This window comes from Erpetoichthys calabaricus, chromosome 15 (assembly GCF_900747795.2).
Source record: "Erpetoichthys calabaricus chromosome 15, fErpCal1.3, whole genome shotgun sequence".
NCBI classification, from domain to species: Eukaryota; Metazoa; Chordata; class Cladistia; order Polypteriformes; family Polypteridae; genus Erpetoichthys; species Erpetoichthys calabaricus.
The window spans coordinates 3,546,795-3,566,508 of record NC_041408.2 but is presented as its reverse complement, the minus strand read 5'-3'; the positions used below and the strand labels follow the sequence as shown (position 1 = coordinate 3,566,508).

Sequence of the window (19,714 nt, the reverse complement as noted above, 5' to 3'; positions counted from 1 at the left end):
AATCTGTAGTTTATTTGCATTTAGTGCTAAAGTCATCAATTGTATGTTAAGGAACAAAATACTGTTTCAAACTGTCTGTACTGGGTGCACAGTTGTTATAGTTTTCATATGTGGGTAAATCTTTGTTCATACAATCTATGAAAACAAATAATCTGTGGTTAAAATTCAAGCTGACCAGGACATTTGCAGGCAGACTTCTTTACGGCCGGTGCGCCTCACCCACAGAATTGCAGGTTCAGTATGTGGCAAAAGCCATGACGTCGCTGCTGGCCTCGTAGACCGTTTCAGCAATAATATTCTAAATGTGACACATACTCCTGTGAGGTTCATTCCAATAAATAGTTTATTTTTATATATTTTTTTCAATTGCTTTTACATTTCTAACACGGCCTATTGGCTATGGCCTGAATTGATTTTTGTTTTGTTTTATACTGTTTGTCAGTACCCTTGATCTGTACAACTCTGTGGTATGACGAGATCTCCGAACCACGGAGGAGTATGTGCTGGTGTTTTTGTTGTATTGTTTTGCAGCTGCAATATGGAGGTGTAGTGGCCCATTGATTTAACCAAGAGGGAGACGGGAGACTTCCCCTTTGGCCACTGCTGCTATGAGCACACGGTACTGAAGAAAGACAACAAGATGAAATCAAGATCACCTTTTCCAAATGTAAGTAAACTGAGCCCACGACACACTAAAAGTAATGTAAACTTATAATTTAGGGTTTCACCAAATGACATTCCCCTACACTTCTGGACAATAGACTCCAGGATCCTGAACCTATACAGTGCAGACTTTATACATTTCTATCCATTGCTGATTTTAAATTCTCACATCCAGCATGTAAAGTAAGATTGATCAGCCTTGTGTGGGCGAAGGTGTCCATTGAATTTGTGTCTTATTTAACACTGGCTTCTGTACTCCTGCCCTGACAGTTCCTTATAAACGTAAATATTGGATTGAGTTAAAAAAAAACAAAAAAAAACAGGCCACCCATTTATTTATTAAGTTTAAAAAACAAAAAAAAAAACGCAAAGATCTATTTAAACATGTGTCAGTACAACATACCTCATGACATGTATACAAAGTTTACTTGGTTTCATCCTCTCTATCTGGATGTTAATTTTGTGTTGATGGTTTGGGATATTGCAGGGATGTGAGGAGCAGGTAGAGAGAGACTGAAAAGATGTAATTTAATTTTAATGTACAAATAATCTTTGTTTCTTTCTGTTGTAGTGCCAGCTGAAGATGTCAAGTCTGCAGAGTGGTCCCTGGTAGCCATTCTCTGTCGGCTACAATATGGTAAATTTTATATGGCATATTTTACATGGTTATCTACTAGCAGAGCAGTCTTTGGGAACAATTGTGTCATATGCAGTGTCATACCGATTTGCTGTGCTAATTTGGCATCAGGGTAGCAAACGTCTCGTCTTGATGGTGTATGTTATCTGGGTGAAGACCTGATTAACAAGAAGGAGAAATGAAAACTTGACCAAAAGGTTACATGTAAGGGGAAGACTTGCTATAGCTATGCCATTAAAAGGCTTCTGGGAGTTGAGTCATGTGACATGTCTGACATCACCAATGACATCAAGTCGGGTATGGATCGGGCACTGTCTTAATAGGCAATAAGAGGAATCGGGGAAAGTGGCCTACAATGAAAAGAGGTGAGAGAAAGTTCAATCGGATATTCTGAAATTGTAAAGTAAATATCCCAGTAGTAGACGAGGTACCAGCATGTTTGCTAAGATTTTGTTTTCCTTTCCTGTGTAACTGCCAGCAGAGAATAAAAACAGTTGGGCTTTTGTTTATTGTTTATTTTTTAAACTAGTTTAAAGGTCCATGGAGTTTATATACATATACTATGTTAACAATCCAATCAGTTTAACTTTTATTTGGAAATAGTGTCTGGTTAAAAACGACCATTTTTCTATTTTCACTCACAGGAGCAAATTGGTCTCTCATAAAACTAGCGGCACTTAGAGGTGCTCATCAAATCAACCCAGGACACTTGTAATATTTTATGTTTCAGATTGTTAAAGAGATCCTTTATTTAGTTTAAATCTGGACTTTCTTACTGGGATTTTTTTTTTTTTTTTTTGTTCCTGTTGATGTATTTTCCTCTTTGGACCAGGATGGCAGGTAGAAATTTTAGAATAATAATGTTCTGTGGTTTTGTGGGTGTGCGCGCTATTGCTGCTCTTCATTTCATCATTGGTCATTTCATTTTTCTTGCACTAGGATGACCCATTTGTCATTATGTAAATCCCTGACAGGCGTGTAATGTCCAGGGTTTACTGCTTTTACCTTTTACTCGTGTAGGCCCATCTGTAAATGCAGCAAAGCTTCACTCGGAAAACAATAATGGAGTTCATGTCCTGGTTTTGAAGCTGCAATGTGTTTGTCGGGAAGTCTTGGCAATGTGTGGTGAGGATGGCTGAGAGGGTTATTGAGGTTGCTGTCCCCTCCATTGAGGACATTTTCAAAGACAGATGCAAGAAGGAATCCCTCTGCATTGTGAGAGACTCCTTACTTCCCTCTCATGGTAGGAGATACCACTCCATAAAATAAAGAATGGCCAGAATGTGCAATAATAATAATAATTCTTTACACTTATATAGCGCTTTTCTCACTACTCCATAGCTTCTTTCCACAGGAAATACAAATGGTAAATTCTCTAACATGCACATTTTTTTCGCTGTAGTATTTAATTGACTATTTTTCATAATTACCGGTTGGATTCGGTGAATTGAGCACTGTCTTTGTCTACTTCTGTGGTCCCCAAATTTTGCACATTTTCTGGTCTTGAGTAACACTTTTGTCTCCCTGTAATTCAGATATGACTGGAATGACAAACTTGAACATTAAGCCTGTGACAATGTGTGTGTGTGGGGGGGGATTAGGGAGTCATCATGATATATAAATTTGACCAAAGTTACGCGTTTTGTTGATGATTGCTGTACCAGAGACCCAATTCAAGTTGTACCCATCGCCTACCTAAAATGGGTGATTTAAAGCCTGGATGGTTTGACTCATGGGATTAGGAAGAGAGGGGAAGGAAACTTGTGGGTCAGTGAATGTGAAACACTGAGGTTAATAATTCCAGATCCAAACGGGTAAATCAGAAGCAAAGAAATGTATGGGCCACGGCAGCGAGAGCTCCATTAACCAAAAGCTAATAAAACACTTTGAACGAAACAAAGCGGGAAGTCTTTCTGTTTGTTCTGCCTGCAGTCTTTCTATAATGCCCCTTTAGAAACATTTGTCAAGGAGATCGAGTTGTTCTTCGTGTGCAGTTGATGAGGTCTTGTCTGGGATTTCTGGTCCTCTTGGCAAGTGGCAGACCCTGCTTCTCCCCTGCTGTCCTGAGAGAGTAAAAGGTGAAGTTCTGGTCTTTGTTGGGAGAGAATAACTCATCAGTACGAATGGCCGCGTGTTAGCATCACCAGTTTGTATGATTTCGAACCCAGTTGATGCTGCTTACTGGAGTGTCTTTGGTGTTGAGTGCATGATGTCCATTTGTGTGTATCCCAGCAGTCCAAAGATGTACTGTTCAGCTGATTTGTTGGCTCTAAACTTGTCTGTTAGAAGTTGTATTGTGAAATTTTATACTGCATTTATTTTACGTTTTTTTTCTGGGTTCTTCCAATAGCATCTGTTAATATCCTGTATCAATGTTTTGATTCTAGATTTTAAATGCTATTTTTTAAGTAACGGGGGGGGGGGGGGGTCAAATTGGTATGGTTTTATTTAAAAAAAAAAAAATTGTCTATTTATTATGTTAAAAAAATCTTGGGACGAGACATGATTTTCTCGGACACGTTAACGTCCCGCGAGATGAGGAGGAACGCGGCTGTACAGGCTTTTAAATGTTTAAAGTGCAGCGCGACACGCAGATCACACCGCAAGGCAGCAGCAAGCCAGCCGATCGAGCATAGAGGAGGTAAAAAAAATATATATATATTTGTTCCCCATTGTACCCCCGTTTAAGAGGGGGCTTCGGAGGAGCGACCGCATCTCCTTTAGCGCGCGTTCAGTGCCCTGTGTAAATACTGATGTAAAAACCAGTTCTAAATGATGTAAAACATAGTCCCCTAATGGGTAAGAACTGTTTGGATGGTTTCTTAAGTGTTACTCAGGGTACACTTCATCTTCTCAAATTCACTTGTTCTCCCCATTGAAACGTGTTGGGAGAAACTGAAGTTGAGTATTACGCAATGTTCCTTAACTTCTATGTGTGGAAACCACTTGTATCACGTGTGAAATGAAGGTTCCTAACAGATTTACTGTTTAGATCAATTTCTACGTGATTAACCAGCCTAACACTTCTTATCATTTGGAGTGTTTTTCAGCTCTTGAAACGCGCTATTGTTAATTCAAGTGCAGTGCGACACGCAGCACTGCAGCAGCAAGCCACCCGATCGAGCACAGAGAAGGTAAAAGAACCAATTTGTTTCCCATTGTATCACCGTTTGAGAGGGGGCTTCGGAGGAGCCACCGCATCTCCTTGGCGTGCGTTTAGCCCCCCGCTTCACAACGCTAGAGGCAGACACGCAAAGTGGTTTAAATAATATTTTTGAGTATATTGTGTGAACCACTCCGCTGCACAGCTAGGCTTTCATGGGTCCCAGCTGCAAAGTAATATTGTTGGACTTTGTGGTCTCCTTGACTTGGAGTTTACCTGCTGTGGCTTTATTGTTTTAGAAACATTTCATACGCGAGTATAAAGTTTAAAAACCGTGGAGGTTGTTTTACAGTAAATGTCATTAAGTGACACAGTGGGCTTATTGCTTTACATCTTCAGTCTTGGGTCTTGCACTGAGATGAACGTTTAGGAAGTTTATTAATCCAGAAGGAAATTGCCAAGTTACAGCAACGGACAACAAAGGCACAAATGTACACAGAATAAGAATTCTTACAATCTGAAGTTTGCTAACAATACACATATAGACCTCAATGGGTGTTCGTGAAGTGATTAGAATTGCACATACTAGTCAGTTATAATTTCACAGTACAGGATGTTGGCACAAAGCATCCTAGTCCTGTTAGGATGTCTGCCAGACCAGCTCCGTACCATTCAGCACTCCTGGAACGAGACCACCTTAGCTGAGGGGCGACGACTCATACAGCATATGAGGAGTGAAAGGAGAATTTGTCATCTTTCATTCACTTTGGTATTTTCCAAATAACATCTCAATTACAGTATATTTTTAAATATTTCTAATGTTAAAACGGTGTGCCACCATAGGTGGCAAATCCTCCACATTTTACAATTAAATTTGTGATTTGTCTCCACTTGACTTGTGCTTTCAGGTTTAAACTTGAGGTTTACTTCCTCCATCAAGCGGTAGTAACAGGAGTGTCGTGGAGGGGTTCGAGAGCTCAAGGAGGGTCTCATGTTAATCACCCCCGTAGCTAGTGTTGACCGTCCCGCTGCCATCACTCTCGGATTTCTCTTCAAAGAGCTCAGCTTTGGGACTCGCCTTTATCGCGCCATATTCCGCATTTTGTAAAGAGAGATGTTGGCCCTCCTGGGATTCATTGCAGTTCTGCTCTTCTAGCTCATACTCCTCATCATCATCTTCTGATCCCTGAAAACCAATAAAAGGAAAACTTAGTACGTTAACCTGAAGTAGTGAAGTGATGTGTCTTGACAGTTAATACTCCATTATGTCTGCTGTGAGGCTTCATACAAGTGGAGTGCGGTGGTGATGGTGGTGTTGCCACATCCACAAAGTACGTCAAAACTCCCTACCCGTTGAGGTGTCGGTTTGAATGCATTTCATCGGCGTCATTGCAGATGTGGAGGTAGAACGATTGTCATGATGATTTCAGGAAAGGGGTACCCTCGTGGCCTTGTGTGCTTATAAATACCAAATGTGGTGTTAAATATCGGAGTTGGGGAAGAGAAGATATATAATATATTGAGACTGCAAGGTATCTGTGGTAATCAATAATGGCCAGAAGCTAAACGTCAGACCTGTAACATCAAATGGTGTAGCGACAGACGCTTCTTTTCTGGCTTAATGGGCAACTGTCACGTTTTTGTATGTTTTTTTAATAACGATGAGTTCCCTTTCCAAAGATTTGGGGTTTGAGTTGTCTGGCGATATCATTCTGCCATTTTTTGGTTTCCTTCTTTCAAAGCTCCCATAGGTAAGAGCGGTTTTTTGCTATTGAAATATAGAAAAAGTCACCGCTGCCATTTAATAGAATAACGAAGGGTGTGCCATGAGGGACTGGCGACCTTGGAAATGGGGAGAACATGCAAACTCCCAGAAAGTGACCACTTGAATTTGAACCCCAGCCTCCTTACTGTGCCACATGGCTAAATGTTAATAAACAATATTTAATTTGAAAGTAATTTTGTGATTTATTGCTTTACGATTGTCCACCACCAAAGGGAAAACAAACGTATTTTTGTTTGGCTTAGGGAAAGTGGGAGTTTAGTCATCCAAGATATTATTGTAATAAGAATGGAAATCCAGTTGTTTAAATTTTGTGGAAGTAGAATGTGTTTCTGCGTACTGCCTTTTGATTCAAATGTCCTAATTTTAGTTTGTGGATCTGCTTTGTCTCCTTTTCTTTTTTTTTTTCTTTAATTAATTTTATTGTAATCATTCCGTACAAATAGATCAATTTTTACAAAAAATATTCTTTATGGCCGCTCCCACCAGCTCTCGCAGTTGTCACGGGTCTCGGGACCACCACAGCGGTCTCCACATGGCTTTTTCTGCAAGTTGTACTCCGTTATGAAGGGGCTTTTCTAATTGTATTAAAATGAGCAAAAGTTATTACAGTACACAAAATAATAGGAATAGGATCGCTGAACAACACCCCCCTCTTGTGGACACTTTGTGTATTACAATAGGCAATGCATAGGACAGGACTATGCCAACTCCATTTAATAAAGTGAGGCGCCCCTTCGGTCTGTTGTTTGATGCTTCAATCATGTAGACTTTATAAGAAGCATTAAAGAAATCAAAATAGTGTGCTTAGTTTTTAAGATTAAAACTGGATCTGCAGCATTTTAGTATTTTGATTTGGCAAGACACATCCCGCCTGAAGAAGGGGCCTGAGTTGCCTCGAAAGCTTGCATATTGTAATCTTTTTAGTTCGCCAATAAAAGGTGTCATTTTGCTTGGCTTTTCTCTTAAATCCCAGGTGAAATTATGACATGTCAGCTAAACACTTGCACACAGGGTCACCACTTCCTTGTGCGTGTGGGCTTGTCATCTGTGTGGAGTGTAAGGGTGGTCCATGTGACCCCCCCAGTTTATGACTTGATAGGCGCATTACTCAATTAGTGTGTGCAACATTCTGTTGTGGCGCAGGTGTAAAATCGGTGACGTGTTTGTGATGTTTCTCCTCAGGTTACCTTGTTAACACCACAAATAGAATTCACTTGCAAACTACGGCTAAGAATTTGTTGTTCTGCTTGATCTCTGATCGAGCCAATTAATAATTGAATTCAGTAGACGGAGCCCATCAGAATATGAAAGCAGTCGTGTCCGCACCTCGTTCTGTCTTTGGTGGTGTTCGTCAATGGCGTACTGGTACTTCGGTGTGTTAAGTCCGAGGATGTTTGCCAGCTTTCCTCCAAGGAAATCACAAGCTTTAAAGAGAGACAAAGACACAACGTGAGAAGATCCCACTGTATGTAATAAATGAGAGCAAATGCCGTAAAACAAAAATCAAAGCACTGGAAATTCAGAGAGGAGGCCAACAACACAGAAATCGGAGAACAGCAAATGTGGAAAAAGAGAGAAGAGACGGAGGTGGTGCGGTGGGCTTGACATCTGAAGAACAGGCAAGTGATTCAAACATGTCATCTTTTCATTTCCCTGGGGAAAAACTTGGAATTTAAATTCTCTTACTGTTCAGTGACGCCAAGGCAAAACGAATCGTCAGAAACCACAGATACGAACCCCAGGAGAGTTGAGACTGCAAAACAAGAAATAAAAATCCGAATCAGAAGACGACGGCAGCCATTGGTGTCAGTCGAGTCGCCCGCGTGTGTTTGTTTCCTGGCCCTTTGGAGTTTTTACTGCCACACTTCATCACAAGGGGACAGTTCAGACCTGACCCTGATTGAGGATCTCTCTCTGATGATCTCTGGTTGACAGGTAAACTGCCTGTGGCCCTCAGCTGATCAAGCTGGCTAGAAAGTGGTCAGGTGAAGAGGATTATTTCTCCTTTTTTTCCCATCCATATCAGTTGGTAAACTTCTCCCTCTCCACTTGGTTTTATTTTTGATGCAAGACTGAAGCTCTACCCGCGCACATCCTCCATGATTAACGATAACTGTTGAATTCTGGCAAAGGGCAGGAAGCTTCATTGGAGAAATTAGATGTGTGGGTTAACCGGACATCTGGCAGGAGACCGGAGAACAACTCTGTAGAGAGAAGGACCATGTGGTGGGAGAGACCAACATGGTGGTCCATACCAAAACAAAGGTCAGAGAGATGAAACCAAGTGTAACCAGCAACAATCAAAGTCAAGAACAACACACTGAGGTCTTCAGGCGTGAATTACTCTGTGAAACTCCTCTAACTGCTGCAACAAACGACCCTCTACTTCTGAAAATCTAGAATTGTGGACAACCGGGACATCTGCAACTCTGACAGAATAAGAAATGAGTGTTCTTACTTTATCAACGGGTGCCTCCTGAAGTTTATTCTGATTGCCCTCCTCTTCCTCATCATCCTCATCAGTGCTGAACTCGTCCATTGTTTCACCATTGGCAAAGTGGATGACCCTCCTGGGTACCTTTACGCTCCTCAGATCTCCACTTTCTCCTTGGACCTGCGGCAGAGGAACTTTGCATTGTTAGTGGTCAGTAAACCCCCAGTCTGATTCCAAGGCCATTTTGGAGTAAAACGTAACATGTTTGAACAATTTGGGGGGTGCTTGGGCTAGCAAACCTCACCAAGCCCACCAAGTGACTTTCTTCCAAATGAAGGGCCTTCAAAACTCGGCGTGATGTCAAGTCCTACTCTGCACCGCGGTTCTTTGTCATTTTATTCCGTGTGTTTGTGGTTCTCTGTGTGTGAAGGAAAACTCGCCAAGGTTTGTGTGAAATTTCAAAGACCATTTGGGTCAATGAAGACAGAAGTTTCAAGGTAAAGCACCTCAACTCGCGGATGATGGAAACAGGAGGCGAGATGATAAGCACACGCAAGTAAGTCTTTCACTGCACTCTGTGTATGTGACTGTATAAGCCTGTTTATATAGCGCCTTTCATGTCTATCACTAATCATGGCACCAGCGTGTGGAGATGCTTTGTATGTTTATGATGTGCAAGTAAGAATTTCACTGGACTCTCTCCATGGAACAATAAACCTCTTAGATCGCGCCTTTCATCTCTGTCACTAATGGTGTTGATGTCCCTGTGCATGTGACTAAAGGACTTCTGTTAGACGTAAAAGGCACTATACATGTGTATGGTGTACCCGTTTGATATTTATCAATGAGCCTGGTGCTGTGCTGATTAGCACATGCAAGTACAAATTTCACAAGACTCTGCATGTGGCAGTAATAACCGTACTATATAGTGCCTTTCATATCTGTCACTAGTCCTGGTGTTGGAAGTGAGCGGTGTGTTTCATGCCAATTAGCACAAGTGTGTCAGTGTTTCATCTACAGAGTCATTGAAATTCTACTGTCTCTCTAAATGTTTTAGAATAATAATACATTTAATTTATATATAGCGCCGTACACATGTCTACCAATAATAATGATAAATTTAATTTATAGTGCCGTACACATGTCTATCAATAATACATTTTATTTATATAGCGCTGTACACGTCTATCAATAATAATTTATTCATATAGCGCTGTACACGTCTATCAATAATAATAGACGTGTACGGCGCTATATAAATTAAATGTATTATTATTATTGATATATAGTGCCTTACACATGTCTAAATTAAATATAGTATTAATTTAGACATGTGTAAGGCACTATATATCAATAATAATAATACATTTAATTTATATAGCGCCGTACACATGTCTACCAATAATAATGATAAATTTAATTTATAGTGCCAAACACATGTCTATCAATAACACATTTTCTTTATATAGCGTTGTACACGTCTATCAATAATAATTTATTTATATAGCGCTGTACACGTCTATCAATAATAATAGACATGTGTACGGCGCTATATAAAGTATTATCAATAATATATTTAATTTAGACATGTGTAAGGCACTATATATCAATAATAATACATTTAATTTATATAATGCCTTACACATGTCTATCAATAATACATTTAATTTATATAGCGCTGTACATGTCTATCAATAATGCATTTTATTTATATAGTGCCTTACACATGTCTATCAATAATAATAATACATTTTATTTATATAGTGCCTTACACATGTCTATCAATAATAATAATAATACATTTTATTTATATAGTGCCTTACACGTCTATCAATAATAATAATAATACATTTTATTTATATAACGCCGTACACATGTCTATCAATAATAATAATAATAATACATTTTATCTATATAGCGTCTTACACATGTCTATCACTAATGATGCTCGAGAGTGGTGATGTGTTGCAAGCTGATTAGTGCGTGCAAGTAACAATTTCCCTGGACTCCGTTCATGTGACAGAGACCCTACAATCTTCTTATATAGCGCCTTTCCTATCTGTCACAATACCATTTGTTTATATAGCACATTTTCATACAATGTAGCTCAAAGTGCTTTCAAAGATGAAATAAAAAGTTTTATCTATTAACTTCCTTATTGATTGCATTGCTGAAATTAAATCCTGGTTCTCTTCGAATTTAAACAGTGACAAAACGGAGGTTCTCCTCATTGGTTCAAAATCCTCATTTTCCAAAACCAATAATCTTTCTCTTATTATTGATAACTCCGTTGTTTCCCCATCACCTCAGGTCTAGAGTCTGGGTGTCATCCTCGACAGTCCTCTAACCTTCCAATCTCACATTAATAACATCACCCTGTCTGCTTACTTCCACCTACTTAATATTTAATCGCATTCACCCAAACCCCCCCCGTATACCGCTGCCATTCTTGTTCACAGTCTTGTTACTTCTCGTCTCGACTGTTGCGATTCACTCCTCTTTGGTCTCCCTAATAAATCTCTCCATAAGCTTCAGTTAGTCCAGAATTCTGCAGCTCTCATCATCACTCGAACCCCATCTATTCTGCACATCACTCCGGTCTTGCAGCAGCTTCATTGGCTCCCGATTAAGTTTTGAATTGATTTTAAAATTCTGCTATTAACATTTTAAGGCCATTCATAACTTCACCCCTCCATATCTGTCTGACCTTCTTCATGTTGCCATTCCCTCCCGTAACCTTAGATCCTCTTCCTCCATCCACCTGACCGTCCCTCTCGCCCGTCTAACCTCCATGGGGAGCGGAACGTTCAGCTCTTCTGCTCCCAAGCTCTGGAATTCATACCTACTGAGATTAGAAATAGCAAACCTTCAAATGTAAACTTAAAACGCATCTGTTTAAAATGTCTTTTTCTTTTTGATTACAGTGGCTTTGTTTGGTTTTTTTTTTTTTTTTGATTTCCTGATGTTTTAAGTTGTTTATAATGTGTCTATTTATTTATTTGTTCGGTGTCCTTGAGTTCTCAGAAAGGCGCCTTGTATAAATGTATTATTATTATTATTATTATTGAAACAGACACGATTAGGCGATGGTCTTATACAGTCACGAGTTACCGGACTTGAGATCGGTGACAGCCTTGTGCTAATCGATAGGGAACAAGAATGGCACTGGACTCTATGCACAGGAAAGTAAGGAGACAGTAAACCTGTTCTATAGCGCCTTTCATATTAATAATTAATGTCCTGGTCAGTGGTATAATGTTAAATGTTTGGTCACAACTTCCCTGGTCTCCGTCCACGTGACAGTAGGACCCGACAATATAGCGCCTTTCATGTGGCGTGTGCCCCAGCTGCCAGGACGGTAAGGTTTTGTTGTCCTCGATCGGCACGTTCGGTTTACAGACCGGACGACCACCCATCGGCGCACACGTTACCCTCCCTTTTATGACCCTCACCCGCCCGTTTCCATAGTTACCAGGACACCCGCTACACTTGAACAGCGCTGGTCGACGTTCTGAACTTTTATCCGATTGGTTTCCTCTGACAACAGGGTGGTCGTCGTTTAAAGTTTTTTTTAAGATGTGATGACGTAACATTAAGTATGAAAATCGCATTTTATCGGAGAAAAAAAAAAAAAGTGGGCGCGGCGATTGGGCGGCCGGCGGCGATGACACACATACGCAGATCCCGCCGCGCACGCGCACCTGCACTTCGCCACAAATCGCCAAGGAGGGTTTTAAAGGTTTCCTTCGAACAGCCCGCTCGTCGGTGCGCCGCTCCGCTTTGTATTCGCTCGGTGTCCCCTTTGTATCGACTTGCCCCGGCACAGTTAAATAAATCGGAGCGCCACTCACCTGCTCGGCGCTGCCGCTCTCCGTCATGCTGCTCGTCTCTCCGGAGCTTCCGCGTGCTTCGCCTGTTTGGCTCTCACATTTCCAGCAGTCTAAACGAGATAAGAACCGAGGGAGTGGAGGAACAGGTTCTGGCAGAAGACGGGGGCGTTAACACGTGTGTGTGTGTGTTGTGTCGTGGGACTCCATTATTTGTTTTAGACCACCAGTCCCCGGGATCAGGTCTGCTGATGACACAGCTGTGGAGGGTCTGATCTCAGGCTTACCGGGAGGAGGTGGCGGGTCTGTCACACTGGTGCCAGGACAACTGCCTACTGTTCAGGAATGTCTGCAAGACAAAGGAGCTGATTGTGGAAAACAACCGAGGCACCACCACCACCTGACCTGGAGAGGAAGGACAGTTTCAGACCACATCACGGTAGACCTGACCAGGTCTGAGCACATCAACGCCTCGCTGAAGAAAGCGCAGCAAAGTCTTTAACACCTCCTGTCACACAGAGATTTTAGGCTAGACATGGCAGGTGGTGTCTAAGGAAAGCCGGGACATCATCCAAAGTCCTAATTGTCCCAGTCATTTAACTGCTGCCTGAGACTTAAACATCACTAAAGAACTTCAACACATCCACCATTTAAAGTGTCCTGAAGGGAAGTTTTACGGCCTGGTTTTTTAAACCAAAAGCTGCAAAACCACAAGGCCCTGAAGAGAGTAGAACCGTCGGCCAAACACATTACAGGCTGTGCACTCGCCACCTTCTAGGACATCAGTATGGAGCGATGTTGGACCAGGGCAAAGAAAATGAGCCGTGACACCAGCCATCCCAACACTGGCCTCTTCTTCTCTGAGCTGTGGTCACATAAACACTATGGCAGCCCAAAGTCCAGTGGAGAGGGTCATCTGACCACAGTCCATCCACATCCTAAACGAGGACACAGTACCCTGTTGTTAACCGTCTTCCATTAATTTATCACAGATTTAAAATTCAATAAATGATTTGATATTATGAAGTCACACCTTGTTATTGTCCTTTGATATTCTTGAAGACGGTCCTTGGAGTAGAGCAGCTAAGCATTTCACGACATGTTGTCACAAGACACTTAGATTCACATTGTCCTAAAATGGTGACCTGTGTTTTTTATTTGCTGGAGTATGTGAATTTCCCCTTGGGATTAATAAAGTATCTATCTAATCCTGCCAACTACACTATCTATTTCAGGTACCCCAGGAGCCAACCCCACCTTAACAAATATGAGGGGGGAGTCCAGCTAAAGTTAGAAAATGGAACAAAACTGATGCTGTCATTTCTCAATGTCATCTCCACCCTCCTCACTGCACTTGCACCACCCTGCCTGGAAGTGCCAGGAGTCCAGCAGAATGAAACGTTTTGTCTCGTCCTCACAAACCACTCGTGCACCGCTTTCTTCACGCCGTCATCTGTCCTGAATCGACAACCACCCAGAGGTTTTTTTTAAGTGGTCCTAAAAAGGTAGAAATCACACGGTGCCAAATCTGGTGAATACGGAGGATGAGGCAATACCTCCATCTTCAGTTTCTCCAGACAAGCCTTGGTGTTCTTAGCAGTGTGTGGCCCTCATTGTCTTGTCCTTGAGACAGCAGTCCCCGCCGCTTCACATCGGTCTCCAGCAAGTCACAGTAACTTGCACTGGTGACTGTAGGACCCCCGTGGCATGTCGTGTTCAACGTTAACTCGGGTGCACGAGTGGTTTGTGAGGACTAGGACAAGACCTTTTATTCTGCTGGAATCCAGGCACTTCTAGGCAGGGTGGCCCAAGTGCATTGAGAAATGACATTAGCAGTTTTGTTCTGGTTCGTTGCATTTTCTAACTTTAGCTTGACTCCCCTTTGTAAAACAGCAGCACAAATGTATTGGTAATGAAGAATATATTTTAAAATTATACAGAAAAGACAAAATGCTGCATCCTGATCCCACCCAATTTCCCCTAATGATTTTTGTTCTGCATTAATGATTGTAACCATCAGGACATGTGGTGCAAAAACATCCGTGATAAACACGCCATTCTGTTCCATAGCCCCCAATTTCTGTAGGGCACAGTCTTGGTGACTGAGAGTTTTGTGTCATTGGCCCGCCACCTTTAGAGGTCACTGCTGGCAGAATTCCTTGTCCGTGATCTCGGATGACGCCACTCTTTCTCCTTCCTGATCTTTGCGCCGTGTGTGTTTCGTGACTTATGAGTTCTTGTCTCGCGTATGGTTTGGACGACGGATATTCTTGACTTTCTGCTAACAACCCAGGCCTGTATATTTTTTTTGGACTGTGTTTCTTCTTCCGCTGCTAACCATCAGAAAGGCCTTCTGTCCCGGATCAGGCCAACTCATGCCGGCTCAGTTGAGAGTTGACGACTGGCCAAGCCTGAATGTCCTTGGCTACCTGCAGGAGGGACTCACCCCGTGACTGGCCAGACGAGTGAGCGGACCAAGGCGCTTGACGATGTGAGGCTTTAATCGCGGAGGTTACTCTACGGCCCGTATTTTAGGACTTATGAAATAAACCTTTGCACTCATTTGGCCTCCTCCGTCTTGGTTTATTATTCTGACGTGTCTTACTGTGGTCACGCGGTTACCGAAGCTCACTTCCTTGCTATCGCGTGGTACCATTGAACCCTGAAAGTAAATCTCGGTGATGGAAAACAACACAATTCAGAAACCCGACGACACTGGGGGGAAAAAAACACAGAAAAAGCAAAGAGTGGACGTATTTCTTTATATTTAGTCCCCCATTTACAGTACAGAAATGTTCAAATGAATGGAATCGAAGAGGTGACCAACAGAAAATACAAAATATAAAAGCCTCTAATAAAGTGCACTGTGTGAGAATGCATATAATAAACTAAAAGAGTAAGGAAATCTCAAGAGGAATATTTTGCAATATGATTCTTAATATACAGAAAAAAATAAAAATAAACTGAAGGTTGCCGTCTACACGCTACCCTTAATTTGCACTCGAAAGAAGATGACGGACTTGAACGTTTGGCCCCGCTATTTCAGAAGTGGAGTACAAAATTTTGCCGTCCAAGGAGAGTCGGGTGTGGACTTCCCTCGTCCATTTTTTGGAGTCATCCATGGAAGTAAATCCAGCAATGTGACTTGCGGAACGACGTTAACGGTGCAGATTCTACTGTACGACAGAAGCGCCGAACACTCACTCGACACACACGGGTAAAGCATCGGGGCCGCTTAGTTGAGTACAAGCCAGCGGAGCCGAGTGAAACGCAGACAGATTAGCAACGCCACCTCCTGTGCCCACATCGAGGTCCTTCTGTGCCGCCACGCAGGAAAATATTCTGACGGCAGAGGAGTTTTGCCGTCACTTGAGTTACTTAAACAGGAGTGCAGTTTCTAGTTTGTTTGTTTTTCTAAGGTAAGCTCCTTTTCTTTTTTAATGCACACCTCTGCATCGTAATCTCGAATACTTTATGCAATACAATGTCATTAACGAGTCTACCGTTCACGATCTTTCAAAGAAATAGTTAAGGTAATAACTTCTTGGGCTTGATGGATTATCTGTTGTGACAAGCGAACAGTAAAGGCCCCTCCGTGAAAGTCATTTAGAAGCGATTCAAACCTCGCTGGCCTTTGCCGTATACTTCAGAGTAGATCACGTCATGCCCCTGGGCTGCAGAGCGCTATGGCAGTGTCTGCGGTGCAACGATGAGCAGGAGCTCCAGAATGAAACCGATTATTGGAGGAAAACTTAACATTCCAACACAAACAAATAAAAATGCATAGAAATATAAGAGGGAGCGACACAGCCAGTCGGAGTGTTAGTGGGCTGTAAGACCATAAACATGGAAAGGATACGTTCAGTATTTAAAACGGGAGCTGAACGCCGTCAAGAGAAAATACGTTTGTTAACACATTCATATCAAAGAGAAAAGATACTTCATGAGAATGGTTCAAGTGTCTGTCGTTACCAGAACATGAATATCTGTACTCCTTCAAAACCCGAGCAGATGATGATACCCAAATATGGGAGGTTTTAAAAGTCATTTTTAAAAAATTTACCATTTCCATATTTTCAAATGACTGCAACGTTTATTTAGAGAATAGCGTTTCTGCACCGGGAAGGCTAAGCTTTAAACGTATTTCTTCTTTTTGAAACGGTGGGGTCATGTGACCTTCCTAATGTTTTCTTTTCTGTGGGAACAAATCATCTACAATTATACAATATTTCAAAGTAAGCTTTTCTGGATCTTACTAATATATTATGACGTCCTTGAAAACTCTTCAACACTCTCGATACAATCAGCGTGTAAAGGTCTACTGTGTCTCCCAACGTTTATCTTCATTACCAAATCAATCGAGAACAACAACTGAAAAACTGCACTGCAGCAAAAGATCAAATGTTTAGCTATACATTAGAATTTCCATATTATACATTTAATAGCATTGATTTCTTTAATATAGTAGTATGCCAACAATCATGGAAAATGTACTTGAAGATTACGAAATAAGGCATCCTGTGTCTTTCTGTGGCTTTATATCCGGTTCCTTCATTGGCTTGACTTCTTCTTCTGGTTTTGCTTTTGCCTGGTGGTGGACAGAAATACAGAAAGCAATGCAAGACTTAAAATCAAATGGAAAAAATCAACCCTTCTGTGCTTCTTTCCAAAGTGCCTACTGAGCACATCGAGGATTGTATTCCTATTTTTGACGATTTGTTCCGCACGTCGAATCAATGTACAGTGTGCGGTGCTAAATAAAGAATACAGAGGTCTAAAGCAGTGAAGAGGGCTTACATTTTCAGCTTTTTCATACAATTTAAATAAATATTAAAATATGTTTATTGTTCAATACAGATTATCACCGTAAACCCTACCCTGTGGTTAATTAGATCTTAACATCAAAACAAAGGCAAGCCATTCAGGGAAAAAAAATAAGTAAATAAAATGCAATCTTTTTCAGTTACATTTTCATTGAGATGGGAAATGAATAACAAACCTGTGCTGCCAACCTCAGTAAATACTCCGATATGAGGGAGGCAAACAGTGAAGTAACTCAGTAGCCCCTGCAATCTTAGGGTCGCCGATCACTCGGAGTTTAAAATGGGGTTTGACAGGGAGGCTGATATGAGGACCAAGTGACAAAGGGACAAACAAAACTTCAGTTATACTGTAGACGGGCCCAAGGTTTTAAAAATGACTACAACGTCATTCAGTGGAACCACAGTTTAAAAAAAAGAGCAAAAGGATCAACTGAACTTAACAAAATGGATTTGCACTGGCCGGTCTAAGGTCAAGCAGGATACACCTAAGGAAGGCATGCAAGTTTGCAAACTAGAACTTTCTGACAAATAGTGCCCACCTTGTCATCCTTTGGACCCTTTGTAAGATCAAAGGTCACGTACACTTCTGGAGTCCACTGGGAGCTGAGAGCAGGAAGTTCAAAAGGAACTGGTTCAACTAGCCCGTAATTGGCTTTTAGTTCTAACTGTGGAGCTTCTGGGGGAACCTTCTGAAAGTAACTAAAAATATAAAAAAAAAATGATATTAAAAACCATCATTACAATAAAAGATTCATTTCAATATTTATGATAAACTAGCCGTGTAAGGCACTTCAATCACTCGTTCGCATCAGCTGTGTATTAGCGGCTCCTCATCGGTTTCGTTTTGTCGACCTGCTCGCCTGTGTTTGTCTATCAGTGGCTAAGTGAGTTTTCCTCTCCTTGAAGGTTTTGTTTTGCCGATGTGCTCGCCTCGCTTGTGCATCAGCGGCAGCGGATTACCTTTGGTGACACAGTCACTTTCTTTGAGCTTTGAAACGATATTCACTCACAGGCACTTATACGTTGCGTTGTCACGATGCAAGTCCAAACACGGAATCAAAATTCAATGTAACATCAATAAAAATGTAATTCAAAAAATTTGTTTTTACTGTAAAAGTGGAAGTTTAAAAAGTATTTGTGTGTTAATTTCAAAGCCAAACAGAACGAAAACGTACAACGCAATGCATACCTTTAACGCAACACGAAACACTATTTACTTTCGAATTGTTACGTTTTAGTCAGTCAGTCAGTCATTCATTGTCCAACCCGCTACATCCTAACACAGGCTCACGGGGGTCTGCTGGAGTCAATCCCAGCCAGCACAGGGAGCAAGGCAGGAACAAACCTGGGGAGGGCGCCAGCCCACCGCAGTATTGTGTAACTCTTTTATTTACTGTGGTTAATTACTCGTTGTAATGTTAAATAGTTAGTTCTATTATGCATATGTAACAATTCACATGAAAATAACAATTTGTTTAAATTAAAGTCAGGAACACAAAAGTGGCTGGCACATATGCTTCGCTCACCAAGCCCTGGGCCTGCACTATTTATATATATATATATATATATATATATCACATACAGTTAGGTCCATAAATATTTGGACAGAGAACGTTTTTCTCATTTTGGTTCTGTACATTACCACAATGAATTTGAAATGAAACAACTCCGATGCAGTTGAAGTGCAGACTTTCAGCTTTAATTCAGTGGGGTGAACAAAACGATTGCATAAAAATGTGAGGCCACTGAAGCATTTTATGAACACAATCCCTTCATTTCAGGGGCTCAAAAGTAATTGGACAATTGACTCAAAGGCTATTTCATGGCCAGGTGTGGTCAAGTCCGTCGTTATGTCATTATCAATTAAGCAGATAAAAGGCCTGGAGTTGATTTGAGGTGTGGTGCTTGCATGTGGAAGATTTTACTGTGAACAGACAACATGCGGTCAAAGGAGCTCTTCATGCAGGTGACAGAAGCCATCCTTAAGCTGTGAAAACAGAAAAAACCCATCCGAGAAATTGCTACAATATTACGAGTGGCAAAATCTACAGTTTGGTACATCCTGAGAAAGAAAGCAAGCACTGGTGAACTCAGCAACGCAAAAAGACCTGGACGTCCACGGAAGACAACAGTGGTGGATGATCGCAGAATCATTTCCATGGTGAAGAGAAACCCCTTCACAACAGCCATCCAAGTGAACAACACTCTCCAGGGGGTAGGCGGGCGTATCGATATCCAAGTCTACCATAAAGAGAAGACTGCATGAAAGTAAATCCAGAGGGTGCACTGCAAGGTGCAAGACACTCATAAGCCTCCAGAATAGAAAGGCAAGATTGGACTTTGCTAAAGAACATCTAAAAAAGCCAGCGCAGTTCTGGAAAAACATTCTTTGGACAGATGAAACCAACATCAACCTCTACCAGAATGATGGCAAGAAAAAA

At 41.4% G+C, this 19,714-nt stretch overlaps 2 protein-coding genes across 4 annotated transcripts in view; both read right to left on the bottom strand.

Annotated features, from left to right (window-relative positions):
• brox (BRO1 domain and CAAX motif containing) overlaps positions 1-19,714 on the bottom strand; it is a 445,085-nt gene that overhangs the window by 388,687 nt on the left and 36,684 nt on the right. For 2 of the 3 annotated variants that reach the window (XM_028820940.2, XM_028820939.2), the window contains exons 12-13: positions 17,813-17,972; positions 15,198-17,038 (exon numbers count right to left, since the gene is read on the bottom strand). In XM_028820940.2, the coding sequence (XP_028676773.2) occupies positions 16,952-17,038; positions 17,813-17,972 (247 nt within the window). In that variant the 3' untranslated portion in view covers positions 15,198-16,951. Of the gene's footprint in view, positions 1-15,197; positions 17,039-17,812; positions 17,973-19,714 lie in introns of those variants that run through there. The other variant, XR_007933582.1, reaches the window with a different exon arrangement.
• Positions 4,818-12,569, bottom strand: LOC114665884 (protein FAM177A1). The gene is made up of 5 exons (XM_028820539.2): positions 12,475-12,569; positions 8,648-8,803; positions 7,876-7,942; positions 7,516-7,613; positions 4,818-5,589 (listed from the first exon to the last, which is right to left on the bottom strand). Exons 1-5 carry the CDS (start codon positions 12,499-12,501, stop codon positions 5,398-5,400), a joined length of 540 nt encoding a protein of 179 aa, XP_028676372.2. The 5' UTR covers positions 12,502-12,569; the 3' UTR covers positions 4,818-5,397.

Excerpts from the sequence above, each read along its gene's own strand:
- LOC114665884 (XM_028820539.2), bottom strand. The coding sequence starts at position 12,501 with ATGACGGAGAGCGGCAGCGCCGAGCAG. Across the intron at positions 7,943-8,647 it reads AGGAGGCACCCGTTGATAAA|TCTCAACTCTCCTGGGGTTC; the intron begins GTAAGAACACTC and ends CTTGTTTTGCAG. Across the intron at positions 5,590-7,515 it reads ACCACCAAAGACAGAACGAG|GGATCAGAAGATGATGATGA; the intron begins GTGCGGACACGA and ends ATTGGTTTTCAG.